Source organism: Phanerochaete carnosa (assembly GCF_000300595.1).
Source record: "Phanerochaete carnosa HHB-10118-sp unplaced genomic scaffold PHACAscaffold_5, whole genome shotgun sequence".
NCBI classification, from domain to species: domain Eukaryota; kingdom Fungi; phylum Basidiomycota; class Agaricomycetes; order Polyporales; family Phanerochaetaceae; genus Phanerochaete; species Phanerochaete carnosa.
In genome coordinates this window covers 2,150,908-2,178,087 of record NW_006767632.1, presented here as the reverse complement: position 1 = coordinate 2,178,087, position 27,180 = coordinate 2,150,908, and the positions used below count along the sequence as shown (strand labels likewise).

At 53.8% G+C, this 27,180-nt stretch overlaps 10 protein-coding genes across 10 annotated transcripts; 3 read left to right on the top strand and 7 right to left on the bottom strand.

Moving 5' to 3' along the window:
• Nucleotides 1-277: 277 nt before the first annotated feature.
• On the bottom strand, nucleotides 278-2,439 carry PHACADRAFT_144316 (uncharacterized protein; the record flags this gene model as incomplete). The annotated part of the gene is made up of 10 exons (XM_007395918.1): nucleotides 278-511; nucleotides 568-662; nucleotides 721-1,023; nucleotides 1,078-1,249; nucleotides 1,306-1,675; nucleotides 1,730-1,808; nucleotides 1,865-1,968; nucleotides 2,020-2,208; nucleotides 2,263-2,276; nucleotides 2,324-2,439. 10 exons carry the CDS (start codon nucleotides 2,437-2,439, stop codon nucleotides 463-465), a joined length of 1,491 nt encoding a protein of 496 aa, XP_007395980.1. The 3' UTR covers nucleotides 278-462.
• A 1,992-nt stretch (nucleotides 2,440-4,431) lies between these two features.
• PHACADRAFT_95079 (uncharacterized protein) lies at nucleotides 4,432-4,677 on the top strand (the record flags this gene model as incomplete). The annotated part of the gene is made up of 1 exon (XM_007395917.1): nucleotides 4,432-4,677. A coding segment is annotated over one exon (246 nt), but the record flags the coding sequence as incomplete, so codon positions are not given.
• An 854-nt stretch (nucleotides 4,678-5,531) lies between these two features.
• PHACADRAFT_256439 (uncharacterized protein) lies at nucleotides 5,532-7,048 on the bottom strand. Its single transcript, XM_007395916.1, has 3 exons — nucleotides 6,640-7,048; nucleotides 5,810-6,584; nucleotides 5,532-5,760 (listed from the first exon to the last, which is right to left on the bottom strand). Exon 2 carries the CDS (start codon nucleotides 6,554-6,556, stop codon nucleotides 5,828-5,830), a length of 729 nt encoding a protein of 242 aa, XP_007395978.1. The 5' UTR covers nucleotides 6,557-6,584; nucleotides 6,640-7,048; the 3' UTR covers nucleotides 5,532-5,760; nucleotides 5,810-5,827.
• A 236-nt stretch (nucleotides 7,049-7,284) lies between these two features.
• PHACADRAFT_144310 (uncharacterized protein) lies at nucleotides 7,285-9,491 on the bottom strand (the record flags this gene model as incomplete). Its single annotated transcript, XM_007395915.1, has 10 exons — nucleotides 7,285-7,541; nucleotides 7,598-7,692; nucleotides 7,755-8,057; nucleotides 8,112-8,283; nucleotides 8,339-8,708; nucleotides 8,762-8,840; nucleotides 8,897-9,000; nucleotides 9,054-9,254; nucleotides 9,309-9,322; nucleotides 9,376-9,491. The coding sequence occupies 10 exons, from the start codon at nucleotides 9,489-9,491 to the stop codon at nucleotides 7,493-7,495; spliced, it is 1,503 nt and encodes a 500-aa protein (XP_007395977.1). The 3' UTR covers nucleotides 7,285-7,492.
• Nucleotides 9,492-9,529: 38 nt separating this feature from the next.
• On the bottom strand, nucleotides 9,530-11,214 carry PHACADRAFT_256437 (uncharacterized protein; the record flags this gene model as incomplete). The annotated part of the gene is made up of 1 exon (XM_007395914.1): nucleotides 9,530-11,214. A coding segment is annotated over one exon (935 nt), but the record flags the coding sequence as incomplete, so codon positions are not given.
• Nucleotides 11,215-11,893: 679 nt separating this feature from the next.
• Nucleotides 11,894-13,315, top strand: PHACADRAFT_256436 (uncharacterized protein; the record flags this gene model as incomplete). Its single annotated transcript, XM_007395913.1, has 1 exon — nucleotides 11,894-13,315. A coding segment is annotated over exon 1 (683 nt), but the record flags the coding sequence as incomplete, so codon positions are not given.
• Nucleotides 13,316-13,598: 283 nt separating this feature from the next.
• Nucleotides 13,599-17,587, top strand: PHACADRAFT_209176 (uncharacterized protein). The gene is made up of 14 exons (XM_007395912.1): nucleotides 13,599-13,781; nucleotides 13,832-13,991; nucleotides 14,039-14,211; nucleotides 14,262-14,364; nucleotides 14,421-14,526; nucleotides 14,586-14,704; nucleotides 14,763-14,968; nucleotides 15,020-15,098; nucleotides 15,156-15,420; nucleotides 15,474-15,613; nucleotides 15,678-15,949; nucleotides 16,022-16,151; nucleotides 16,205-16,435; nucleotides 16,504-17,587. The coding sequence occupies exons 1-14, from the start codon at nucleotides 13,653-13,655 to the stop codon at nucleotides 16,704-16,706; spliced, it is 2,316 nt and encodes a 771-aa protein (XP_007395974.1). The 5' UTR covers nucleotides 13,599-13,652; the 3' UTR covers nucleotides 16,707-17,587.
• Nucleotides 17,588-17,604: 17 nt separating this feature from the next.
• On the bottom strand, nucleotides 17,605-18,638 carry PHACADRAFT_256432 (uncharacterized protein). Its single transcript, XM_007395911.1, has one exon. The coding sequence runs from the start codon at nucleotides 18,359-18,361 to the stop codon at nucleotides 17,621-17,623; it is 741 nt and encodes a 246-aa protein (XP_007395973.1). The 5' UTR covers nucleotides 18,362-18,638; the 3' UTR covers nucleotides 17,605-17,620.
• Nucleotides 18,639-18,710: 72 nt separating this feature from the next.
• PHACADRAFT_121379 (uncharacterized protein) lies at nucleotides 18,711-21,118 on the bottom strand. The gene is made up of 7 exons (XM_007395910.1): nucleotides 20,713-21,118; nucleotides 20,439-20,664; nucleotides 20,155-20,375; nucleotides 19,674-20,102; nucleotides 19,502-19,617; nucleotides 19,279-19,446; nucleotides 18,711-19,217 (listed from the first exon to the last, which is right to left on the bottom strand). Exons 1-7 carry the CDS (start codon nucleotides 21,006-21,008, stop codon nucleotides 18,862-18,864), a joined length of 1,812 nt encoding a protein of 603 aa, XP_007395972.1. The 5' UTR covers nucleotides 21,009-21,118; the 3' UTR covers nucleotides 18,711-18,861.
• A 166-nt stretch (nucleotides 21,119-21,284) lies between these two features.
• PHACADRAFT_256428 (uncharacterized protein) lies at nucleotides 21,285-27,135 on the bottom strand. Its single transcript, XM_007395909.1, has 10 exons — nucleotides 26,782-27,135; nucleotides 25,389-26,733; nucleotides 24,952-25,339; nucleotides 24,454-24,900; nucleotides 24,199-24,404; nucleotides 23,917-24,143; nucleotides 21,935-23,862; nucleotides 21,597-21,884; nucleotides 21,447-21,541; nucleotides 21,285-21,370 (listed from the first exon to the last, which is right to left on the bottom strand). The coding sequence occupies exons 1-7, from the start codon at nucleotides 26,874-26,876 to the stop codon at nucleotides 22,707-22,709; spliced, it is 3,864 nt and encodes a 1,287-aa protein (XP_007395971.1). The 5' UTR covers nucleotides 26,877-27,135; the 3' UTR covers nucleotides 21,285-21,370; nucleotides 21,447-21,541; nucleotides 21,597-21,884; nucleotides 21,935-22,706.
• Nucleotides 27,136-27,180: the final 45 nt, after the last annotated feature.

Here is a 27,180-nt window from a genome sequence, read left to right as displayed (position 1 = left end):
AAATTTCCCGCCCGCAGAACCACATCCACGAGGACAGCAGTCGCGGAGCGCAGCGAAGCGGCCTCTTGTATACACGATCTATAGCTACCGAAGGCTCCTCGAACTCGCCACCATGACAGCTGGCCTCAGGGCAAGAGGGCTCTCCCTTTCGAGGCGTCGAGATCGAAATAATGGCTGTATCACCAGAACGAGCGAGTCCACGCAGCTGTCATGAACCCAATATCAGGGTGCTAGCAGTCTTTCACTGCAGTGCATCTAGAACGGACACGGTGACGGATGGGAAAGGCTTCGGAGTCCAGTGATCATATAGGCCCGCCGCACTTCCATTTTAGGCTTTCAACATCTTTTGTTATCACAGAAAACCCATTTTTCTTAGTACATGATACACCTCATATGCAACCGTTGCGAAGCAAGCAAAGCTAACGGACAACATACAATACAGCATGGCCGACAAAGGCCCATTTACAGCTTCTGGCCGTGGTTAATCGTAACAGCTTTGACGCTGGTGTAGCTATCGTAGACGATCAGGTCAGGATATAGCATTCTTGCTTAAACGACATTACGCACTCCTCGAGAGCGTACTCGCCAAGGTCTTTGCCAAAGCCGGATTGCTTGTAACCACCCGACGACACTTGAGAGAAAGCTATAGAGGTTATGTTGACCTGATCATGTTCAGCATGATGAGTGCCATCTCCGCCCGAAAGATGAATGACATCGTACGCGAACGCTTCTTGTTTCAAGAGCAGAAACAAAGCGCGCCGCTCGGTCTACATCCTTGGTGTAGATACACGCCGACAGGCCGTACGCGGAGTCGTTCGCCGCTCGCAAGACTTCCTCTTCAATCTTGAACTTGATCACAACGCCAACCGGTCCGAAGATCTCTTCCTTGACAATCTTCATGTCTGGCTTGACGTCCGTGAACAGTGTCGGCTCGATGAAATAGCCTTCCTTGCCGAGCCTGCCACCGCCCACGGCGATCTTGGCTCCTTGGTCCTTGCCAGAGCTGATGTAGCCCAAGAGACGCTGAGTTGGAATTGAATGATTGTGTACGACATGTAGAGATAGCAAAGAGCTTACATCGAGCTGTGTCTGTGAGACGACAGGGTCAAGCTGCGGGGTAAGGTCGAATCCGGTGCCGGGATTGGCAGAGGCCTTGGCGGCCGCGACGAGTTGCTCCATGACCTTGTCGTAAACTCCCTCCTGAATATAGATTCTGGTCCCAGCCGTGCACATTTGTCCGGCATGGAAGCTGGCAGTGTAGTGCTTTAGCAACAAATCGTTACGGCTACCATTAGGCGTACCCACAAGAGGCCAATATCAGTCCATTTGACAGCCTGCTCAATATCAGCATCATCGAAGATAATGTTGGGCGTTTTGCCACCAAGCTCGAGCGTGATACGCTTCAGATTACTGTTCCCCGACGATTGCATGATCTTGCGACCCGTGAGAGTCGACCCGGTGAAGGCGATCGTGCCAACGTCGGGATGTTCTGCGAGGGCCTGGCCAGCGACAGAGCCGAGACCGGGGACAATGTTCACCACACCAGGAGGGAAGCCTGCCTCTTGGATAAGCTCAGCCAATTTGAGTGTCCCAAGCGGCGCCACTTCCGACGGCTTGAGGACAACGCAATTTCCGGTGGCGAGCGCAGGGCCGAGTTTCCGACAAGCAAGCAGCACTGTTTATCATACCGTCAGCCAGACGGGGCGGCTCGCAGACTGAGACTATTCACAAGGGAAGTTCCAGGGAGTGATCACACCCACGACACCAATCGGCTCGTGAATCGTATACACAAATTTGGTAGGGTCGGTCTGTAGTGCGATAAGTGAGTGTGATATGGTCTCGGAGTGCTGGTAGCCCGACGTACCTCGATTGTCTTACCGCCCAGCTTGTCAGCCCAGCCAGCATAGTACTTCAGATCGCTGATGGTTTGCGCAGGGTCTGCTGTCTTCACGTGAATGTAATGTTTGCCTATCACATCCCTCAGTACTCTCATGGCACGAAGGTACCGACCAAACGCACCACTGTCCAGCGTCTCGAGTGCCGCCAGCTCATCGCTATGCTTCTCCATGAGTTCGCCAAGTTTGAAAAGAAGATGCGAACGTTGCGTCCCGGAGACATTCTTGCCCCAGGTCGTTCGGGCCGCCTCGATAGCCCTGTCGATATCCTTCTTGCCACCCGCCGCTATAGTGGTGATGACCCTGCCGGTGGCTAGATGAGCAGCTGATCAGATCAATCATCTGTATCGAGTCTGAAAATCCCGACTTGGGTCGGTGACTCTATGGCATCATCAGCAGCATTCAGGTGATAAGAATTACAAGCCTACTCTATGTCGTGCCGCTCCAGAGGGTCAACGAACTCGCCATCGATGAACAGGTTGGTGTTCACAGAGACTGAGCCATTGAAGAGGGAGTTGTCGAATTGCTGTGTATGGATGGTCATGGTGGATACCGCGCAGACTGTCACTATTTCGAGGATGTCAAGACTAAGTAAGGCCTGAGGGGCGATGGGTTATCTGTCTCCAGACGAGTCCCTTCTTATATTGGTATGGAAACCTCCTTCCCGTGCAGGCTAAAACATTCTATACTCGCCGTCTTCGCCTAGTCTTCTGATGACAGCGGGGTCAGATACTGCTCAGACTTAGCGAATGTTTGAGGGATCTGGCCGGCAACGTCACGTACGCCACCTGCCGCTTGCATGACGCACACGTTTGCGAAACGGCTCGTTGGCAGGAAGGGGTGTCGCAACAATGCTGCTAAGAGCCCAGGGATAATATGGCTCGACAGCCGAGGTTGTTCTCGTGTGCAAGCGTCTTCATGGTCGGGATCTGTGACGGTTTACGGAATGGATTTCAGACCAGAACCTGTTAGGCATGCCACGGACTGAAAGGGAGTCGACGTGATGTATCACCAGAAGTTTTTACTTTCCATTTTGGGCAGGCTGAAACTCGAGATGGAGTGATGGCACGTTAAGTACCCCCAGCCACTCCTCTGGTGCAGAAGAACGATGATGCACCTTTCAGTCGCTCAGATGGCACAGGCTACTGCGAGCAATGCCTATCACGCCAACCGTACTGCAATCAACGAAATCTTCGAGATCCTTATGAAGATTCTCGATTTCGTCGGGTGCTAAGTACACCACCACCATTTCTGAAAGGCTGTGATCCTCTTAAATTTACATCGGTTTTAGCGTCTGGCGCGGTCTTACGGCCCAAGATCGCCAATGCCTCTACGTTGTAATCCGTATAATGGACAAGACGCTGAACGCTTCCGTCACCAAGCTTGCACTCTCGACAGCGAAGGACTCGACCGAGATGGCCCAACGTCTGGAGATTGCGAAGACAAATATTCTATTGTTTGCAAGACCGTTCCCGATGAAGTATTTGACTGTAGCTGAGGCCCTATTGTCGAGAACGGCAGGGGAACTCATAGTTTGCGTCGGACGGCACCCCCTAGAAGTACGTGTCGTAAATTTGAACGCCAGATGTATGTGGTTTAATGCCCTTCATGCAGAGATGATTTTTTGCCTCACAGGATACTCCTGAGCTCCTCGCACAGCTTACTGTGCAAATTGCTGCAGTGCATGTGGTGCATGCAAAGCCGACCAAGTATTAGAGTAGTGCGGCACCTCAAACCAGAACATGCGAGTCGTCTCCGAACATTCACAGTGACGCGCCATGCCCTCGAGGCATTTTTTCCGCTGCGTGAGATCTCCCAAACGGCAATACTTTATGGCATTGTGCTGACAAGCTAGGCTGTGCCATACTTGAGCTAAGTACACGCTTTGTGTCACTGACAACGCCGCTATGGGCATCATGAGATTAGACCGCAGCATATGTAAGACTACAAACTGATATAATATCACATGCACCAAATGCAACACAGTGTTGCAGATAATCTGTAGCGCAGAACCGCACACGGCGCGATACAGCACGGTCAATGGTACACAGGGTCCTGACCGAGCGCGATCCGTGCTAAGACGTACCTCTTATGCTTCTAGCTTTTGATTGCATCTACAGATGAATCTACACCAGCATTTGATGCAGATGGCGTACCCAGCAAGTATTAACTGAATTGGTGCAAACACATACTTAATGACAGCGACGTCCATCTGGGTGCGTTGTGCCCTCACCTTCTCATCGCATTAGGAAACAGGACTTGGGTCCATAGTGCTCCAAAATGCTCCTGTAGCACTCTGTAGCATTGTAGACCTAAGTCTTTTTCCTGATGCGCATCCCGCCATGTCCCGCCCAGCATTCAAAATTGTGAAGACCGTCGCTTTCGATGTCCATCTGGCTGACTGGACCATCATCATAGAGGTTGCCGCTTTTTAGCCAAGATGTGGAGATGGCTGAGTCCTGACCTTCGCCTACATGTACTAACCCCTTCAGCAGGACCTGATAGGGTCTCGGCATTTAGGAGCTAAGGTATAGCCAATATCCAGGAGCCAAAATACCTTTGGCTCGCCATAGGTGAGCTGCTCCTAGCACATCTCGCAAGCTTTAGATCCCCTCTGAAGCACAGGAGACACATAGACTCGTGGTGGCAGACAAAGAACAGTGCCCCGCTCTGCACTTCAGACTTGCCAAGGTTGCCAGAGCTCATTCTCATGTGCCGGGTCCAGCTCTCAAGCGATTTACTTAGGACGTCCACCGCGCCCGCAACCGAGTTCGTTATTTGAACATTCAAGGAGTTTACGAACCGCGCACAGCTCCAGCTGGCAGCCGTGAAATTCACCGGTCGGCTCCTGCAAGAGGTCCGAGCGGTGAGGTACTCAAGAGCGGCTAGAGCGCAGTCGTTGAGGACGAGAGGAAGTTCGTCGGCGAGGTTGGCTGGCATGGCGTTGAGGCAAGCCTGCGTTTCTCAGCCTGTTGCTTACTCACCCGTGTCATGCATAGCGCTGCGAGTCCGCGATCTTTGCTGTCTCGTGCTGAATTGGCTGGCGACCTATCGAATGCCAAATGCATATCTCTCGCTCGCTCTGGCTTCGAGCTGTGAGGTGACTTGTGGGTTCATGTCAGCCGAGCAAACGACAGGGCCCGAGACGCGAAGCGACATATATTGCGTGTAAGTTGATGCTTGAGCGCAAGATGCAAGTAGATTACTTCAAAGTCTTGCGTCCAAGGGCATGTGGAAAAGTCAATCTCAACAATTTGAACCTCGTTGACTTGCAAATTTTTGACAGCGAAATGAAACCAATTTTTGCTGGAGTATCAGCTACCGGTTCTGAGCACAGCTCAGGAGTGGCTTGAGCCGCTGCTAGTAGCAAGAGCGGCTTGAAGAAGACTCCAGGTGGGGTCAGGAGAGGTCATCAGCTGTCCAAAGTTGTTGACGACAACGTTGTCTGTCAACCTTGAGTCGACCTCGAGAGTAATACTATACAGACGAGGTCAGGTGATTGTCATACGTGTCTATAAGTTAGCTTTTCACCAGCCTCTGTTTTCAGACTACGTCTTGCATGATACACTACTGGATTTGAGTCCGCGGCATACAAAGATGAGGCGGTGTGCTGAGTTGCTGAACATGGGGTGGGGAGGTAAAGTGTCAAGAGTGGGGCGTTGCGAACGGAAGCATAATTTAGAATATAACTACAACTGCAACAGTTAATGGCCTACATGAGAATCAATGACATATGTAGGTGAACAAGCTGAGCCGGGGGGGAGCACGCGATGGCACGGAACAGCGGTAAATTATAGCTGGCGAAAATTGAAGGTACCAACAAATGAGCACGGGGATACTGGTCAAGATATGGCAAGAGGTAGATCTGTGCAGCTTATTTAAGATCGTGAGCCAAACCGGGAAAGGTAGCTCACCATATCCAGCAAACGGTGCTACACCTTGGCATCAGGAAGAGAGATAGGCGTCTGCTCAGCGGGTGCCGGACTCTGGTCTTGTTCAAGTAGCTGCGCTCTGTACTTAGACCAGACCCACTTGTCCATCAAGGCTTCGGACAAGATGAGTCCCAGTACAGAGCAGGAGACAGAGCGCACGGGATTGGAGATGACGGTGTCGATATGATCATTGCCATACCACTGTGAGACAAGCATCCCGAGAGACATCTGGGCGGCGGTTGTGGAGATGTTCCAGGAGAGCTTGATGATGAGTGGCCGGTCCGAGTCCTTCGCAAGATGTTTGGCCTTTGCCCGGTCTATGTAGTCGCGGACGTGTTTGCGACAGCGAGACGATGCTAGCAGCGCTGCCGTGCCCATCAGCATAGAGGTCACAGAGCCGACCGCTATCCCTATCAGAGCAGCGCCTATCGCGGACACTCGAAGGAAGGCGACGATGCTGCCTCCGAAGAGGTTGAGAGAAATAGGAAAGAAGGTGCTGGTTTGAAAGGACTGCCATCCGGCGACAAAAAAGAGAGTAAGCGGCAGCGCTTTAATGGTGCGGAAGACAAGCAGGATGGCGGCAGTGGATGAGATGAATGTGAACGTAAGCGTCGCCGCCAGAATACAGGCAACAATTCGGCGATAGATCCTGATGGCGAGCGGAACTGAGGGACTACACGGTGACACCTCTGGTGCGGTAGGAGCTGCCACGCTCGTGGGCTCTGCCATAGTATCTAGAGTTATCTCTAGCACTGTACTACTTAAGACAATGCTCAAGACTTATCCTGAAAGCTAGGAGTGGCACAGCTCACCGCCGGTAAACGTTTGCCAGAACGGCTGGATGTATGAAGTGCTGAGGCGATTATGGTCGGTACAAGGGAGAAGCAAGAAGTTGAACACGTATGCACACACGCGTCTGTCGCTCTTGTTGCGCTGTGTAGGATCTCGCCGCAGCTGTTGCATCAGATATTGAGGCAGTGATCTCGTGTCTGTCGCCACCTTAAGGCCCTAGGGCCCAACAGCGAAGCTGCGGCGTAGGAGTACGGAGACAGGGAAGAGGCCAGGGGATCGCAGCATCAGGCGACCGTGCGACTGAACGGAGGTGCCTGGCTCTGCCGCTGCTGCCAGAATGACTGAGTCTCTCGCCGGCGCCAGGCGGACACGCTGCATCCGCAACTTGAAAGGTTCGTGGGTTCTCTCGGCCCGAGTCAAGAGCAAAGCTTATTCGGAACCTTGAGAATATGGCCGTCATTAGGGCAGGCTGCGTAATACAGTACTAGCACCCTAAACTGATGTCTTACTGACGTGGCAGAGAGCCAAGGACGCCTGCACAACTTGAACGGGACCATAACGATGCTTCGCCTGATTTGCCCTGCGTGACTGGTGAAGTGGTCGGGCCACATCCTTCCCGCCCTCGACCGCTAGAGCGGATGTGGTGACGGTCAAGAGAAGAGTCTGATGGGTGGGCGTCAGTCGAAGAGCACAAAAGGCAGAGTCCAGTGATAGGCCCGCCTCACTTCTATCTTTTGAGGTCTTCTGTTACCACGGAATATCCAAATTTCTATTGCATAGTACATGATACACCTCATATGTAACCTCTGTGAAGCAGCTAAACATACAAACAACATATAGTGCCAGTGCAAAATATGGTGGACAAAGGCCCGTTTACAACTTCTGGCCGTGGTTGATTGTAACAGCTTTGACGTTGGTGTAGCTGTAGCATACGATCAGGTCAGAATGCAACAGTATTCCACGTCCAGTATTACGTACCCCTCGAGAGCGTACTCGCCAAGGTCTTTGCCAAAGCCGGATTGCTTGTAACCACCCGTCGGCACTCGATAGTCAGGCATACTGACAACGTTGACCTGACATTGTCAATATAATATAATGAGTTCCAGCCAGGCCTGAAAGATGAATGACATCGTACGTAAACGTTTCCTGTTTCAAGAGCAGAAACAAAGCGCGCCACTCGGTCTACATCCTTGGTGTAGATACACGCCGACAGGCCGTACGTAGAGTCGGTCGCCGCTCGCAAGACTTCCTCTTCAGTCTTGAACTTGATCACAACGCCAACCGGTCCGAAGATCTCTTCCTTGACAATCTTCATGTCTGGCTTGACGTCCGTGAACAGTGTCGGCTCGATGAAATAGCCTTCCTTGCCGAGCCTGCCGCCACCCACGGCGATCTTGGCTCCTTGGTCCTTGCCAGAGCTGATGTAACCCAGAACACGCTGAGTTGGAATTGAATGATTGTGTACGACATGTAGAGATAGCAAAGAGCTTACATCGAGCTGTGTCTGTGAGACGACAGGGTCAAGCTGCGGGGTAAGGTCGAATCCGGTGCCGGGATTGGCAGAGGCCTTGGCGGCCGCGACGAGTTGCTCCATGACCTTATCGTAAACTCCCTCCTGAATATAGATTCTGGTCCCAGCCGTGCACATTTGTCCGGCATGGAAGCTGGCAGTGTAGTGCTTTAGCAACAACCGCTATGGCTACCGCTAAGTGTACCCACGTAAAACCAGCGAAAGTCCACCTGACGGCCTGCTCAATATCAGCATCATCGAAGATAATGTTGGGCGTTTTGCCACCAAGCTCGAGCGTGATACGCTTTAGATTGCTGTTGCCCGACGATTGCATGATCTTGCGACCCGTGAGAGTCGACCCGGTGAAAGAGACCTTGCCAACGTCGAGATGTTCTGCGAGGGCCTGGCCAGCGACAGAGCCGAGACCGGGGACAACGTTCACCACACCGGGAGGGAAGCCTGCCTCTTGGATAAGCTCGGCCAATTTGAGCGCCGCAAGAGGCGTCACTTCCGACGGCTTGAGGACAACGCAATTTCCGGTGGCGAGCGCAGGGCCGAGTTTCCAAGACGCGGTCATCACTGTTTACCACATCATCAGCCAGACGGGCAGCTCGCAGACTGAGACTATTCACAAGGGAAGTTCCAGGGAATGATCCCCCCCACAACGCCAATCGGCTCGTGAATCGTATACACAAATTTGGTAGGGTCGGTCTGTGTTGTGATAAGTGAGTATGACATGGACTCGGAGTGCTGGCAGTCCGACGTACCTCGATTGTCTTACCGCCCAGCTTGTCAGCCCAGCCAGCATAGTACTTTACGGTGTTGATAGCATTCGCAAGATCCATTGTCTTTATGTTAACGTATTGCTTGCCTATCACATCCCTCAGTACTCTCATAGCACGAAGGCCCTACGACCAAACGCACCACTGTCCAGCGCCTCAAGTGCCGCCAGCTCATCGCTATGCTTCTCCATGAGTTCGCCAAGTTTGAAAAGAAGATGCGAACGTTGCGTCCCGGAGACATTCTTGCCCCAGGTCGTTTGGGCTGCCTTTTGGGCAGCCTCGACAGCCCTGTCGATATCCTTCTTGCCACCCGCCGCTATAGTGGTGATGACCCTGCCGGTGGCTACATGAACAGCTGGTCAGATCGATCATTTGTACCGAGTCTAAAAATTCTAACTTGGGTCGGTGACTCTATGGCCCGAGCATCATCAGCAACATTCAGGTGATAAGAATTACAAGCCTACTCTATGTCGTGCCGCTCCAGAGGGTCAACGAACTCGCCATCGATGAACAGGTTGGTGTTCACAGAGACTGAGCCATTGAAGAGGGAGTTGTCGAACTGCTGTGTATGGATGGTCATGGTGGATACCGCGCAGACTGTCACTATTTCGAGGATGTCAAGACTAAGGCCCAAGGGGCGATGGGTTATCTGTCTCCAGACGAGTCCCTTCTTATATTGGTGTGGAAACCTCCTTCCTGTGCAGGCTGAAACATTCTATACTCGCCGTCCTCACTTAGTCTTCTGATGGCGGCGAGGTTAGACACTACTTCCACGACTTAGCGAACGTTTGGGGGCACCCAGTGGGCGCTGCGAGTGGCCGGCAACGTCGTGTACGCCACCTGCCGCTTGCATGACGCACACGTTTGTGTTTCGGCTCGTAGGAGAGGGATATCGTGACCTGTCATGACGCGTTCATCATCAGCTACATTATTCTCGATAAGAAAGCGGCACAGTGAGATGTTGGTCGGCTTGAACTGCAGCAGAATGCTGCCCGAGGATAGCTTGATGCTGGATTTGAACGTTGATGTCGTGTGCAAATGCCTTCATCATTAGGTATATTAATCAGCTACATGCAAGGCACTGCTGCTATAGAATAGTGAGACTGACGGCGAAGATCAATCCACATACGATTTGTAGACGACAAACCCGAATAGTCCCACTGAATACGCCCGAAGGGCGGGTGTCCGGTGTGCCCGTCATAAAAATATCCCATGTATGGTGAACAGCTGGTAATATGGTTCAATGTCTCAGCACAGGGGATGGTTGGCCCTCGTACATCTCTGTTTCTAATCTTCGAGTCGTGTCAGAGCGCGCTGTATGGCTGCAGCTGTGGCGCCAGGCTCGAGTCGCCAAAAGCCGATCAGAAGTCAGGACCTATTGGGCTTTGCAGACAAGCCTGTACTCTGCTTATATCCCCCACGAAAAGCCAAGCCAGCACCATGTAACGCAGCCATCCCTGCGAATGCAATCGTAACGATGTCCCAGGCTGTGGTGTCCGGGATAGGTGCTGGGAGATGCAGGATGGCACATGCCCAGCGCTGTGCGGCGAGGCCTGTCGGGACCATGAAGCCCACTGTGGTGAGGTCGAGAAGCATGGGCTTTATGGGCTGGATGCGCGCATCCATCGAGGCCAGCATTATCATCGCGTCGGGCTCACGCCCGCATGCAAGGCGGTAAATGGTGTGTCCGATGACCAGCGCATTGAGGGCGTGGGCCATCGCAGCTCTGGTGACCGCCCCTCCAAGCGCGGCAATTGCAAGACGAGAGAGAAGAGCGGGTACAAAGGAGGATGAACTTCGAATGGAATCGGATGCTGCGAAATGATAAAACGGGGCCAGGACGGATAGTGTCATGTTGGGCGATGCGAATAGAAGCTTCATTGTGGAGTGAACTGCAAGGCCGGTGAGCAGGATTTGCACCGAGCGCCTGGCAAAGCTGAGGCCCGTGGGTAACATAAGTGGGATGAGAATGAGCGACTGCACGAGGAGGATGTTGGCGGAGAGAATGTACTCCAACGGAGAAGGCCCTGTGGGGGGCGTGTCCACAGAGACATTCTTCTTGCCCTCTCTTTCCCTCCGAGTCGAAGGCGCTTCCGAGGAAGGGTCCAACGCAGACTTGGCCTTAGACAGGTTGCTCGCATGCGCGTGCGTAACCTCTGGAAGGACAGGTGTCTTCGGGAGTGTTCTGACTTCAAAGTCGCCGTGGTTGAGGTATGCCTGCAATGGCGGGTAGTGGCTTAGCAGGGGTGGAACAATCCCCTCGTCTGAGGAATACTTTACGAGAGGGATGGTGTGGCGCATCTAGCATAGACAACGGTCAGACGCGGCTGTGTCCCAGACCACCTCAACACAAACCTCAACGCGCATGATGTCTTGTTGTGCTTAACAGCTGCAGGACTGTAAACCGTTGTTTGGATGCAGCGACCGAGTTCAAGGTCCGCTGAAATTGCATTAGATGATTTTCTTTTTGTCACAGCGTGCAGAAATACCTGGATCTCTCAAAGAGGGCAAGGCCAGGGGTACACTGCGATGTCTCGCAGACATTGTGCGAGCTCTGCAGTATATGAAGAGCACCCAGAACTTGAGTTAGCCCGGAGACGAGTGAGCGCATGAACCGGCAGCATGCAAGAATGTATGAGGGCGAGGACGGGGTAAATGAGCAAGAGTTTGGTACCCTGAAGGTCCGTCACACAATCCCGCCATACGCCCAGATCAGAAATGATGCATTGATGCGCTACCCCGCTCTCTTTTGGTGGGCGTCTCGGCACTCAATCGTCACTGTCATTTGGTACTCACAATCACCTCACAAGACCATGGCATGAGTACTTATAGCCATTCACAGTACGGCCAGAAGATTCCGGATCTCGTTCGGGAGCGTTCGCATCTTGATTCATCCACGCCCTCACCACCAGCTCACACTCCCAAAGCCTTTGTGAGGCCCACCCAAGATGCCACGTCTCCGTACTCTGGTTATCGGCACAGGCCTAGCAGCCATGCCAGCGTTATACATCAGATCTCGAATCCTCGCGCTCGAACGCGACTATCCGCTTCTTCCGCCTGAAGACACATCGACACCCGAACTGCGTACACCGAAGACTCCGGACCTCCGCACAGCGTATGTCGACGTCTACGCCACCCGCGTGCCCCTGGGTGCCATGTGTCGGTTGCGTAGGCCCGACGCGATAGGCCGGACGCCGCTCGAGGAGATGTGGCCTAGAGCATTTTTCCTGTCGCCCACTATGAAGCTGGAAGCTAAGCTCATTGGCTTCGGTGACGAGGGCGATCTGGGCGAGCAGGGGTTCAATCAGGGGCAGCGTCTTCTGGCGAATGTCATGCACGTCGTCCGCGCCCCGACGGCCAAGTACGTACCCCTGCTTGTCGAATGGGAGAACCCGCCACACGTCGTACGGTTCTTCGAGAAGCTCGCAGCATGGGGCTATCCATGGAGGCTTATGGAAGGAGGCCGGCATGAATGGAGTATTGGGCCTCTGAGCCAATATCCGGGCGAGGATGAGACTATGGTCGAGGTTCGCTTTGCCGTCGCGCACGACTACAAGATTATCAAAGGAGAGAAGGAGCCAGGGAAGGTTGTCCCACAGTGGGTATTGAGGGCGCACCGCGCATATGCGAGGTACTTGCTTGACGAAGCAGCTAGGGAGATTCGGAAGGAGTATAGCTAAATCGTAGGGGCCCACCACAAATACGCACAACGTTCGATAATTGACCATGGAGCGGTCTATTATTCTTCCTCTTCCTCCTCCTCTTCCCCCTGTCCAGACTCCGAACCTTCGATATCTTCTTCATCTTCGTCATCATCGTGCTCGTTCTCATCATTCTCCGAGTCCTCTTCATCGTCTTCCTCATCTGTATCTGCATTCGCTACGGGCACGGCAGGCGCAGGGGCCGGGTGTGGAGGGTGCTGCGATGCTCCACTCGCCATCTTTCTAGCTTGGGCAGCTCGCTCGGCCTCTTCCTTCTCCTCATCGACTGGGAGCAATGTGTCGAGGGCGAGGTCCTTCCACCTGAGAGCACCGTTGACGCCGCCACCCGCATAGCCCATGTCTTCAAACAGAGCTCGGGACGCTGGGTCATATGGCCTTCGTGGAAGAGAAGCAGGGTGTTTGGTGGATGTTGGGTTCCCATATGGGTATGACGGGTGCACTTGAGAAGGCAAGACTACAGAGATCGTCGTAAGTGGAGTCGTCCCTCGGCGTGGACATGCACGCACCATCCGAGTCGTCCGGGTTCGGAGGCACCATGTGTGGTGGTATATCTACCTCTAAATGTTGGAAAACATCTTTAGCATGGGGCCGTCGCCGAAGTGGCTGAGCGCATACCGTCATCTGAGAGCTCTCCGTTGAGGTAGTCAGAGGTGCCTATGGTGTCTATAACGTCGAAATCATGGTCGTTCATATGCAGATAGCAGAATGTGAGATCCTATTGGGTAAGCTATGAGCACGGCCTCGGGGTGTGGCCTGATTTCTTACGGTCATCGTTGTTGTACTTGGCAGAGAGGAACTTAACGCTTGAGACGCGACGCGTGCGGCAACCCCAACGCGACGGTCGCGGAGCCCTGAAATCCTATCTTCCTTTATTGGCTAGGCTGTCAGCACCTTGACTTCCCACTGCACAGACGGGGAAACTGGTAAGAAACGCGATATACGTGCAAGGTTTTGTTTCCTCATGGTCGCAAGCTTAAGCAGACACGCCCGTGGTCACCGGTCAACCGTCGTCTTCAATAATGCCCAGCTATCCCATCCTTACTGCGCTCAGTCTGCCTGCGGTCTCTACATTTCCTTCAGCAGGCTGCATACAATGGTCTGCTGACGGGCAAGCAATATTGCTTAGCAAATCTGCAATCTATATTCTCGTATACGCTCGACTTTATCTCTCCATGTGCGCGACTCATTCATGTGCTAGACACCAGAGCCCGGAATCGCTGTCGACGAGTCGTCTGTTATTAAGCAGACTCTGGATAGAACCTTGACAATAGGTGGTCAAAAACCTATTGGCTGGCTGCGCACCATGCTTGGGAACGGAAAGGAGTCTGATCTGCACGTTTGGGCTGAAGTGACCAAAGGTGATGTAAACTGGACTGAGCTGTCCCATGTCGCTAACATGCCGCAGACTGGTGGGGATCCGTGTCGCTGGGGTCCACGGACCCGTCCTTTCGTGCTGTGACGTGTTCACCGAGCAATATCTACGCAGATGCTGGGTGCATATATGCGGTCTTGGATTCCAATGCAGAAATCTTTCTGTTCAGGCCTGTAAAGGATCCGTTGACTGGACAGTGGCTTAAGGTAGGAGTTTATCACTACAAGAGTCAATAGTTCTGACTTCTTGTACACAGTTCGCCGATTTGCATCAGGTTCTTACAGACGCTAGTGAGACATTGATACCGGACGACGACGAAAAGAAGGTCCTTTGCCAGACACTTCACAGACAATCCACATGTATGCTGCTCATACGAAGTACCCTGCAAACGTCCTGACACTGCTTTGCCGTGTAGGCATTGCATGGTCACCGTCAGTAGACTTTGGCATGTCCCCTGCACCGGATGTGGATGGTTCTCTTCTCGCCATCGGAAACAGAGCTGGCCGCGTTCATATTTTACGGTCAGTGACGAGTGCGCAACACGTACTCGCGAATTATAACCGTTTACCTCAGCATTCAGGTACAACCAAGGGCTTAACTCGTCACATCTTATGCGGCGTGTAACAAGCGTAGTCATCGGGGAACGATGGGTAACTCATCTTGCCTGGTCCACCGCGATATGCACGCGTCCTGAGACTTGTACGTCCGTCATGGTCACGCACTTCTGCGCTGGTACGGCGGCTTACACTATGTGTAGCACAGACATACCTAGCTTGCGCACTTGCTGACGGTTCGGTGACTGTCGTGGCTGTTGTTCAAACACTCGCAGCGTGCTCTAATATGCCGGCTTTCCATCCTGAGTATGATCTCATCACCTCTACAGAAGATGTGAAGGAAGAGGTGATTCATGGGGACAAAAGAGCGACAACATCTCTGCGCTGGATCAACACTTCTCGTGCTGAGGTTAGTCTTGTGGTTATGATTACTCGCTATGTACTTACGGATGAAGTCCAGCCCATCCTTGTATTCACCAAGTCTGGCGTCCTTCATCTCTGGTCCAAGCCTTCGGCGTTCACGGCGTGGTCAGGTCTCCGTACGATACTTTTACACAGGCAGAATCTATCAGTCGGTTCTACGCCACTCGCAACAGTTACTGGCGTCACATATTCACCACGATGCGACGCACTTGTCGTGAGCCTAGCAGATGGATCCTTGCATATTGTGCGAAAAGTCACTTCCGATCCGACGCTGGCCTTAGGAATCCCGGAAGACAATTTGACCTCAGAATCGATCTCGAAGACGGCGCGTTCAGCGTTCATAAAGGTCGAAGAGGATGATGTAGACAAACAACAGGTGAACGCGATACATGGGATGACATCTTACGATGGTGATTCCTTTTACATCTGGATACATGAGTGGGTTGTTCTTCGTTACTTTCTGAGAGGTGGATGCTCACTGTATACTTCAGAGGTCTTCGACCGACAGATTTCAGTTACAAGCACGATGCCAAACATACGAGCATGATACTCGCCGCGCAGCTCTGGGACGGCAAGAGCGATGATCATGTCATGCAAGATGTAGCGGATGTATTCTCGCGGTGCAAAGCATGTTCGCACATCTCCCTGAGCTCATCCCCATTTTCTAAGCTGATTGCTTCTGTACGCTTTTGTAGCTTCCGGCGAATCTCCCATAGCCACCCTTCGACCTCTCTTCCTAGAGCTCCGTGATCCCGACCGTCTCCGCCGCCTGCACCCCCGCATTCTCCCCCTCGTGCGCCTGCAGCATCTTCCTGACGATTTCCCCAACACCGTGCTTTCCGCCTGGACTGGTCCACTGACCCCAGCTTTCCGGGCGCAGTTTCGGCGATCACTGCGGACGCACCTCTTTGGCCGCAACAGCTTCCTATCGCAACGCCTGTGCGTCATGCTGGCGAGTTTCTGCGAGGTGCGTGGTCCGCGCGAGGCGACCCCAGGATCAATAAACGTAGCTGACGTGTCGGTGGCTATTGCAATTTAGCATGAGAGCGAAGATGAGGCGATACGAGAAGCCTTCCGTAAGGCTGTTGCGGACACGGTCGGTACGCTCTGGCCCAGGCTTTTACGTATTGTCCTCCGGCACATCGCCGCGGTGCTTTCCCTCCTTACTGGTAGTCCTGTATATTCATACTATGCCACTTTCATAGCTGATTCCGGCGAACAGAGCCCGACGTGCCCTTCGTCCTCCGCGTCATCGTGCAGGCTCTATTGCCGGATATCCCGAACGATCTCCAGCAAGAGGCACACGAACTCTCGACGCAGATCCAGGCCACGGTGCCCTCGACGATTACAGATGCGACGAGCCTGGGGCTTGATGAACAGTGTCCTGCGTGCCGTGGCAAGGTGTCGTTGCAGGACATTAACACCGCTACGTGTCCGAACGGACACATCTGGCGTACGTCTCGTTCCAGCTTAATCTACTGAGAAATGAGAGCTGACACGACGACTGATGGACCCTGGCAGCGCGCTGCTCAATCACATCCTTCATCCTCAGTACACCAATGGTGCGCACGTGCATGGGCTGCAGCCGCAAGGCCCTCCTCCCACCGCCCACCTCGGTCATGCGTTGGTTGCCCCCCTCGGCGCGCAGCTGGCTCGTCGAGGATCTTCTCAGTGCAGTTCGCCGGTGTTTCTTCTGCGGATGCGGTTTCGCCACGCTTCTCTGAGAGTCTCCTGTGGCCAAGGGTCATGAGGAGGTGTGATGCATCTCGTGACCACCACAGCCGTGTTCACTAGGCTTCGCGGGTGAAATGCGTACGACTAATTCACGTCGCGTAATGGCCCGCATTGAAATTAAAGCTACCAGGAACTTGGCGGGCGACTTATCGCGATGTGCACATATCAGACCGTTAGGAAAAGAGCATATACTTGGGAATGGTCGAGAATCGGCTACGAGATGATACAGTACCCATGGAAATTATATACGGCATGGGCAGCAAGAGGAAGTTTCCACAGCATGATAATACAATTATATACGAAAGTGGTGGTCATCGAGAGTTAGATAGAAGGCAAGTGGGTTGACAGACGACCAAGAAAGATGAGCGGTCGAACATCGTACATAAAAATATTTAAGTGACGAAAGCCAAAGAGGCGAGGAGATTAATATACAAGGACCAAGAGCAGCGAAATCTTACTATTGGTACCCAGGAATCAAGGAGTGCCTACGAGTAGCACGTCACAAGCAGTACACCGAGGCCAGTGTTCTTCACGAAGTCGCGGGGTACCTTCCGGCAGCCTTTACCACGACTAAGATCCTTCACGAGAGCCTTGCGGCTAGGGTGCATGACCTTGCGGAGCGCATCAAGGCCGTTGTCGCGTTGCTCGAGGTAGTCGCGCACATTAAGAAATGCACTTGACTTGAGGAGCGCTTTCGCAGCCTTGATGCTCCGCGGGAGGCTCGGGAGCGTGTAGAAGTACTGTTCCGACGTAGACGTCGTCGCAGAACAGAGACCGAGCTCGACGATCAGAGCCTGCAGGAACGTGAGGTTACCCCTCTCTTTGACTTCGGTGGAGGGAGACGAGAGGAAGCTGTATAGATCATCCTTGTTAATTTAAGTAGAGTCATAAGAGTATGAAAGACTCACGAAGAGATGTATTGGACGGCATCGTCATAAAGCGAAACCGTCTTTACGTCTCCCGCCTCCGAGACATCGTCGACAATAGGCCGTGCGCCCAGACCGGCCTCTGTAGCAGGCTGAACCTTTTTCGCCTTGGCCTTCTTCCTGCTCTTCTTCGGCACGACCTCCTTTGCAGCGGGAGCGGGCGCGGCTTTGACCTTCCTCTTGCGCTTCGGTGTGACCGGCGCGGTAGGCATCTGTGCGGGCGACGGTGCTGCTGATACAGTTGCCGCGGCTCGCGCTTTAGGCCTCCTGCTCCGCTTAGAAGGGGTCGCTGCCTGTGACGCAGGCCTCGAAGAGCTGAAGTTGCTACTTGCGTCCAAGGAATCCTCGATCGTGAGGTCGTTGAACACGTCCGAGAGGCCGTCCGCAGATACGCTCGGGGCGTCCGAGCTACGCGGGCTGGTGGGTGCATCGGCACGGCTTGGCTGGCCGAGCACGATGAAGTCGTCTTCGGAGAAGATGGACGGCGAGCGGGGGTCGCGCTGACTCGAGATGAACGACGCAGAGAGGTCCGAAACAGACCAGACGATCTCGTCGTCGGACGAACTATCCTCGGAGAGGCTCTCGAAGGAGTCATCAGAGCTGAGTGCAAGATCATTGGCGTGCATGGCGTTCGGTGACGCGATGAAGTTGAAGGATGAAGCGAGGGAGGATGGCGAACGGACGCGCGACATGGCGGCGGAACTGGGGGCGGTCGCCATGGCTGGGCGAAACCTGCTTGGGCTCAGCTGGGTGACGACGACTAAGGATAGATATATTGTGCGGACTAAGGACTAGAGTAGTAGAGAGAGGTACGGAGAGGAGGAGAGAGAAAGGGCGGCCTGTACGGCGGTTGTGACGCAGGGTGGCAATAAAGCACAGGATGGGTACCGAGAGCTCCCTTGGACAAGATCGTCGCACCCCTGTCAGTCTCCACTTTGGGTAGAACTTATCCTCTCTTCCGACTTTGTGTATAGCGATGGCAGGTGATGTCAACCACAATAAAGACAAGTCCACCATGAGGTGTCCACGAGCCTGATGTCCAACGCTCTTCGTCACTCCGACAAGTTCGCTGAGTGGTGATTTTGACACAGTAGATTACACGGAATAATGAGCATTGAGAACATGATGAGAAACCGGCGGAGCGGTGAGAATCTTCCGTCGTGGGATGCAGCGACCTCCCGTTTGAGGCAGAAATAAACGCGAGCACTACCAAACAATCTCACCGGCATATCCTCCAGTACACAACACTGTTGCCCCAACCAGCGACTGCGCATTGCTCAACCTGCACGCCCTTCTTCCAGACCTTGCCCTTCATGTCCCTGATATCTGCCCTGCGCTTGCCCAAGATAACGCGCTCACCATTAAGGGCATGCAGGGCCGTTGGAACGGCAAGGCTTCCACGCTTGCCATTCCCAAGCTGAAACTCCTGGTTTGCACCCCACACGAGTAAGTCTCGGCCTGCGCCGCCTGGACCTCCTCGCGAGAGCGTCTCGAGGGTCAGTAGGACGTGTCCATCCGGTGACACAGATATTTGGTGCGGGTATATCGGCTGCAAGTTCTTTGAGCCTTCGTCATCTGGCGTGTAGTAGTTAATATCGACTAAGGCGGATCACGACGAGATGGAGACTGGACGTACACTCCATTAGTCCGCTGACGTTCCTGGCACGGACAGGTGTACCTTGACCATTACTGAACAGGTTGTTACCGAGCCCACCCCACTGTCCGTTACCGCAGGCGAGGACGTCGACAAACGGCATGGCCGTACCATCCACTCGCTCAACTTTGAAAAAAGCCAGATCACCACCTACTTTATCGTGTAAGGTGATATCCACATTCTGGGTCTGGAGGAAACTGCGCACCGGCATAGATGTCCAGACACGTTGTCTTCGTCGTGCGGGGTGTGGTCCTCCACAGGATAACCTCAGTGGGCACAGTGATTACCGCCAGAGTGACGTTGCCTCCTAGTCCAATCTGCCTGCAACCACCACTTATCAGCATGCTAAGAACACGAAGCATGAAACGCACACGTACCCAAACTCATTAGCCCCCCAGCCTAGAACGCGGCCTCCTGATAGAACAAAACTACTTCGCGCGCCCGCTGCAATACGATCTACCTTCACGCCTTCCAGGGCGGGCACCTCAAATAACCGATCGGAGAAATGGATACTTGAGTCGTTAACAGCTAGCTCTAGGCTTTTCGACTCCGTAGGTTCTGTAGCTCGGCGAACCGCAGGCGTGGACTTTGCGTACGGGTCGGCGATTGCCTTGGGGGTCAGATCAAGCTGTTTACGAATGTGGTGCAGGTGGGGGTGCCCATCGTGTGAGTGGTCGGGAACGTCCACCTTCCGCATACCCAGTTGTCCGTAAGCATTAGCCTGAAGGTTGATGGGATGGGCAAATGTACGCCCGGTATTAGTCAATGCCAGTATGTGATCTTTACCAGCAGAGATTGAAACAAATCTGTTGTGTATAGTTCTAGCATTCGTCTTCCGTCGGCTCGATTATGACTGACCTTTCGTTCCAGCCTAACTTTTCTTGTGGCATAATCTCCGCAAAGTCAATGATTTCTTCTTCTCCCCAGAACCATCCTGTTCCCCACCACGGGTTGCTCGAAGGGATGGGCTGGCCCGCGGAGAGTTCTTGCTTGACCTGGTTCGCTGCTAGGGCGTAAATCCTACCGGATGCTGACAAAGCGAAAACCCGGTCTGCGGTCGCCTGAAGGCACATAACATTCTGTAGCACACAGAATCATCAAGCTCGCTTTCAACTGTGGGCACATGCGGTATGGGTGCACACCTTTCCCCGAAGAGTCAAGACAGGCTTGCCAGAAGATGAACTTGCTGAACCGGAGGACCCAAAGAAGCCGTCTCCCCACTGATATACGTCCCCATTGGCGTCGATACAGGCGGCATGCTTCTCTTGTAGTGCAATGTCACGAAGCGCGATGTCCTGGAGCCAGTCTACAGCGGCGGGAGTTCGCACGGAGTCTGGTATTTGGCTGTCTGCAGAAAGGAGATGATTCCTATCTTGCGTTCAGAGGTGAGGAAATCGTACGCAGATGTAGACGCACTTGTTTGACCCCCAAACGAGCGTGGCAAGAGAGCCGTCTTGACGAGAAACACCCGTGACGGTAGTTTTTTTGCCCGCAGCCGCAGCGGTAGGAGCTATGACAGCGTCGTTGTGGATTTCTTCGCGCGTCACGTACCACAAACCTCCAGCCGCTGCAATCGCAGAGGCTGAAGTTAGGGCTGCGCGCCCCTGCAAGGGCTTGCGAGCACAGATTGAGGATGTTGATGCCTGGGAGAATAACCGCTTCCGAGACAGAGGGGCGGACTGCGTAAGGGTGCGGGACGAACGCAGCATCATGGACTCTTGTCCGAGAGCAGAGAGGAACGCTGGCAATAGTATAGAGGAGCACTGGCGATGGTATAGAGAGAAGATACAGTGCGCTTGGGTCTCCTGAAGTAGAACGTCGGACGCGAATCGCGGATGTACAGATGGGCGTCTCCAATCGGAACTCCGTTACCTCATATCTTCATCACCACTCTGGACGGCCTCGAAGATGGGTTCGGCATCATCAAAGGCTGCACGTCAACTACCCAAGACGACAACGAAGCCCAAGCCATCATGGGCGGGGGCACGTACACCTGGTTATGGAGAAAACCCGGAGCCGCCGGGGCCAGGTTCGATAGCAAGACCATCGGAGGCTAGCGATACTAGGACTGCAGGTACGCCCTTTTGTCGCCCCGAGTATTGTGACTGGGCCAACACCCACACGTCCGGCGCGGGTCGCGCGGAAGTTAGCCATTGAACAAGACGCACGGGACCCGCACTTCCTCCAGAAACTGAGCCAACTCGGCCCTGTTAAGGTCGACCACCACATGCAGACCATACGACCTGTAAGCCTTCAAGGACATCTATCGCAGTAATCCACGTCGGGCTCATTTCTGTCAGGCCGTTGACCATGCAAACCGTGTATACCAAGCGCGACTCCAATCAGAGTTGGAGGCGCGTACCTCTCAGCCTGCAAAGGGCCATCTCTTCGCTGGGGCCCTTAGTGATCTGCTGGAAGAGCGTAAATCTGTGAAAAGCCAAGAGCAACTCGAGAAATTGGCAAAGCGGTATGACATCGACGTTAGTAAGCTTGAAGGTCTTGCTCGCTATGTGAATACGCCCACCGTGGACCCCGCTTCTGTGAAGAGGATACTCAAGGATGATGGCTCTGAAGTCACCACGATGAAGGTGGGTCAAGCAGATGTAGCAGTCATACCGAATTTTCACTAGACGTTTAGGCGATGTGGCGTGGGCCCGGGCTGCAATCGTGAAAGGTTCGACTGAGCCAAGTCACGTATCCTTGAGTACCACTTCTCAGCGCAAACGTTCCTACTGTGTCCCTTCCGAAGGGCTGCTCGTGGTCCCGAACACGCTGACGACCATTCTATCTTGGGCTATTCGACCTGTTAGGGATGTTGCACGACAGGAAATCCTCTATACATTTCTTAGGCTTGGCTGATACGTAGTCATCCCATATTATACATTGTCATAGCAGACATTGAAAGGAGAGAGGACGGAAAACGTTCAGAGACGAGAAACAAAAAGACATTGTGGAATAATCTCAGAAAATGTCATCAACAGATATAACCCAGCCATCCACCCCGCGCAATCCTGCAAGACAAACGATGGTCGTTCGATCGCACAGTAACCGATAGGGGTCTCCAACCGTGCGTGTAAATCATGTTTGCGACTTTTAGTGGTAAGAAAGGCGTGAGCGTGAGCTTGCAAGTTACGATCGTCCCTGCCTAACGTAACGATGGAGGTGTGCGCTGCGAGCATAGGAGGGGATATTGAGGCCGAGAGTGAGTAACAGAGGGTATAATGTAGGTGCTTCTGAGCACCGCGGGTTAACCCACACGGAGGAAGAACACGCAAAGAGACAGACAGAGATCGAGGATGGAAGCGAGCGGAGCCAGTTGGATCGGAAGTGATGATTGATGCCTGCGAAGGAAAGTTCGTGTTATTTCATGACCAAATCCCAGGAATGATCCGTGAAGATGTGCGACGACGTTATGTGTGATAGGTACCCAGGTTGGGAGAATTCTGTTGGTACATTTGATACAAATAGGCCTGGTAGAGCTGAGGAGGAACCGACTGCGGGGTTGGCAGCGCGTTGTACGATGTAGCCGGGGTCATGTTCAGCATATTCGCAGCCTGTGTGAGGCTAGGCGACTGTGCACCGAATGGCATCGCGTTGTTCGCCTGTGCAGGAGCAGACGCGTTGCGGCGCCCCGCCCCGTTCCTTGGGGTGCCAGGATCAGGAGAGCGCATGGCAAAGGGGTTGAAAGGATCAGTAGAAGGCGAGAATGCCGTCGAGGGGTTGGAGCTACGAGCGCGATTGCCGTTTTGAGGCTGCGCTTGGCCATATGCAGGGTCAATCTGGAGGCGAGGGGGAGCCGCAGCCGCATTTTGACCACCCATTTGCAGCGCAGCCATCATGGAAGCTAATCCCTGATCGGTCGAAGGATAACCGGCAGGCAAGCCAGGAACACCAAAGTTATTCTGGTTGTTGTACTTCGTCTTCGTAGGTTGGGGCACGTTCGTAGAATACGTGGGCTGCAGGTTGGGCACAGGAAGGCCGACTTCCTCGATGAGACGGCGGTACGCCTGAGTTGCAATCACCTTCAACTCGATGAGCACACGCTTGGTGGCTTCGACATAAGCAGGACGCTGCTCCGGGCTGACGAAAGGGCTTGTCAAGATCTTGTGAACAACAGCGACACCGTTGACTTGGTCGCCGAGGACGTCGGTGAGGACATGGTCGTTCAGAGACTGGAAGAGTGCCTCCACAACCTGAGCAGATGCCTCGGGTTCCACCTTTTGGTTGACGATCCTGAGGACAGTCAAGGAAGCCAGCTTGTGCGTGCAGAGGTGTGACAGATGGGGTGTAAAACGGGGCGCCAGCAGGCTATAACGCGACGGGAAGTTGGAGGTATCGAGCAACCAAGTCAATAGGAGAGCGCCATTTGGGTTGGTCGCGAGTGGGATCGAATTGAGGATGACAGCGGTCGCGGTCTTGCGTTGCTGGCTCACAGTGATGTGAGAGCTTTCCAAACAAGCTCTCATACTGCGAGCACCAAAACGTCCCTGTGCGACCTCCCATAGACGGTCAACCATAGCCTCGAACAAGAAATCGGTCGCAGGGGAGCCAAAGCGAAGGCAACATCTAGCGTGTGTACAGGTTAGCAAGCTCAAGAGGCTGGGACAGACTAGCACCTACTGTACAACATAGTTACCAAATTGGTCCAACAACAACGGCGGTACGTACGGCCGGAGGTTTTGTGTAATAAGGGCCACCTCCTCCGGTGTCTGCACGCATTCTATAATCTTTTGGGCCGCCCAAGTACCGTTCTTATGGATACCGATCATTGCGAGATGAGGGGAGAGGCGCTCCAGCATGGCAAGACGAGTCCCGGCAGAACACTTCTCGAATAACTTTTGAACGACCTGGAGACAAACACGTCAGCTGGTGCAGTCTTCAAGGTCCTTCGGAAGTATTTACCGTGTTACCCAGCCAATCCGAGGCAAGATCCACTATCTCGCCATCGAGAAAATCAGCCGCGACGTTGTCTATCTCCTCCACGGTGATGTTGCTGGCGTCCAGACGCTTGCGGAGCTCGCGCAGTTTGGATGCATCCCAACGCCTGTTGTGCGACCTCTCCGAGACCAACGGGATAGTAGTATAGTACATGGTGGGCGGGCGGAACTCTACGTGGCGTCAGCCCACAGCCACTCCACAAGAAGGAATGACACTCGCCTGCAAGTGCTTGGACGTCGGGCTCGGCGTCCGCTGCACCTCCACTCAACTCTCTCATAATCATCTGCTGTTCGGTGACGGAGGCCTGCCAGCCCGCAGCCTTGTTCACGGCATCAAGCTGAGTATTGTGCAAACCGGATCCAATCATGCTCAAAAGAAGGTTAGAGCGGTAGTTCTCAATGTTGCCACTCAAAACTTGCTGATCAACCGGTATTGTGGACGCGCCCTTGATATTGCGAAGCGCATGAATAGTCGCCCCAACGCTTAGATCGCCGACGCCTTGGACGTTGGGTGCAGCGCCCTCCTCTTGACCGGTTCCCTCTTGGCCGTTCTTGACCGGGACCTTCGCGAAACCGATACGGATGGCACCGACATCGCTACCCAAAACATCGCGACCATTGAGTGCCTTCCTAGCTCTAACAGCATCGTCCAAACGCTCGAAGTTGACTGGGAACGTTAGTTAGCTTCAACCGCCGAGCGATCAAAGCAGGAACGTACTGAAACCGCAGTTCTTGTGGGTGAGCACACGCGCAGATTCGATCGGGCCGAAAGGACTGAAAACGCTAAGGATAGTCGCGGGAGTCGTCGTAGACGGAATGGAACCGATCCAAAGCGCACGAGTCGGGGTGGATTGGAGTTGTGCGTCCATGCCGGCGAGGCCTGCGTTGCTCGCGTTTTTGCTGACGTTACCACCGGGAGAGGTGGCAACGGGGCTGTTGAGATTCGTTCCCTTAGCAGGCGCAACGGGAGCGCTGTCTGCTTTACCGAAGCCGATGCGGACAGTTTGACCGTTGGGCATACCAATATCGCCGCCAAGGCGGTTAAGGACATCATCCTTTGCGCGAATAGCATCGGCTTGGTCGACAAAGTTGACGAATCCACACTCCTAAGTTTTTTTGTTAGAGTGACAGCGCGAGGCAAGTGCTGGTGCCCACCTTCTCTGGTAGTAAGCGCAAACTCTCTATAGCTCCGTAGGGAGCGAACACATGGATAAGCTGCTCGCTAGTTACCGAGCTATCAAGATTGCCGATCCATAGCGAGCGCGTCGGTGTTTGCATCTGCGTCGCCGCATTGTCCGAGCTCTTGGGGGAGATCGAGCGACCCTGGCTATTCGGTGCAGCCAAATATGGCGATGCACGGCTACTGGGAATGTCGCCAGCATTAAAATGAACGGAAGGTCCTGCTCCAGCACGCATATTCAGCTGCTCGGAACGTAAAATGCCAGGAGTGAGGCTACCAGAACCAAGCGCGGCGGACGACAAATCCGACGCATACGGCGATGGGCTGAGATCACCACCAGCGACGCGGCGATGCAAAGCACGTGAGGGGTCGTCGAGATTGCCTACTGAAATGGCACGAGGACGGGAGTTAAGTCCAGCGCTGAGATGCTCAGAACTTTTGAAACCTTTGGCTACGTAGCCGGCGGAAAGGTAGTTGGCAGAGCCACCATCGTCATACTGATCGAGACTCTGACTATGGTACAACTCCTGGTTGTACATGTCCTGCTCTTCTTCGGCATCGGGGGTAGAAAGGAGCGATGCCCCGGCGGAAGATCCCAAACGATACGGATGAGAGACGGTAGTGGCACGAAGGCGAGACGGGTTTGTGGCAAGATTGCCCGCGATAGCAGCTTGGGCTTGCGTGCGCAACTCTGTGATGGTAGCGGCCGGGGGCGGGCGGAGGGTATCATCCAAGCCAAGATAGTCGAGCGTGTGGACATCAAAATCGTCGTTGCCAGACTCCATCGACGCGATCGAGTGCACATCATCGAGGACGGGCAGGCCGTTGGCGTTCCGGGAGGACAGCCATGATGATGAGAATATGGAAGGCCCGAATGCGTTGGACAATCCGCCAGTGGGAAGTGTCAATGACCCAGATCTGAGACGACTGTTGCGCTCCGTGAGAGCTGACGAAGCAGCAGAAGACGCGACTGAGGCTGAGTGACGCAGACTGGGTCGTACCGGTGCGGTGGAACCAATGCCTTGCCCTCTCTGCTGCAATTGCTCGGAGAAAGACTCGGTGGATGGAGCAGCACTGCTGAGATTGCCGGACGCAGCCGCGAATCGCTGGGCAGCAAGCTGGACGTTAGAGGGTAAGGTCCCAGCCCTGGCCCTCCTGAATCCCGTGGGGAAATTGGTTGGGGGAAGAGTAGAAGCATCTCCTGGAGTAGTACTGGAAGGTGGGGGTTCATTAGAAGGGTCGCCGCCTGAAGCCAAGGCGCGCAGCGCAGGGGGCCGATATCTGGCACCAATCCGTTCCTCTGCCTCCATCTCGCGAGCTCTGCTGGGAGTGTCAGATGATTTAAGCAGCGGTAACATGGTAGCGCACCTCTTCGCATAAGCAGCAGAAGGGGCTGGAGGGGGCGTCTTCCCAGATGAGACTCTGGAAAAGGAGCCGTTGTTATCCGAGGCGGAGAGTGACATTATAGGCTTTGAAGAGATGGGTGCGATTAGGTATTACTGAATGTTGGATAGCAGCACCGTGCCAACTGCGAAAGCGAACCGAGCGGTGTGAACCAAAGGCCGGGAGTCCGATTGAGAGCGACGTGGGTAACTATGAGCAGGACGGTCGTGAACTATGCAGGATTTTCAGCAAAAAAAGCAACGAATTTTGAAGGGCGTAGGAAAGAGACTGCCCAGGACTACTACAGTAGGGTGGACTCCAGTAAATAGTGGACTAAGTAGAGTGGTGGTCGGGAGCAAGCTCGAATGCAAGCACCTGAGGGGT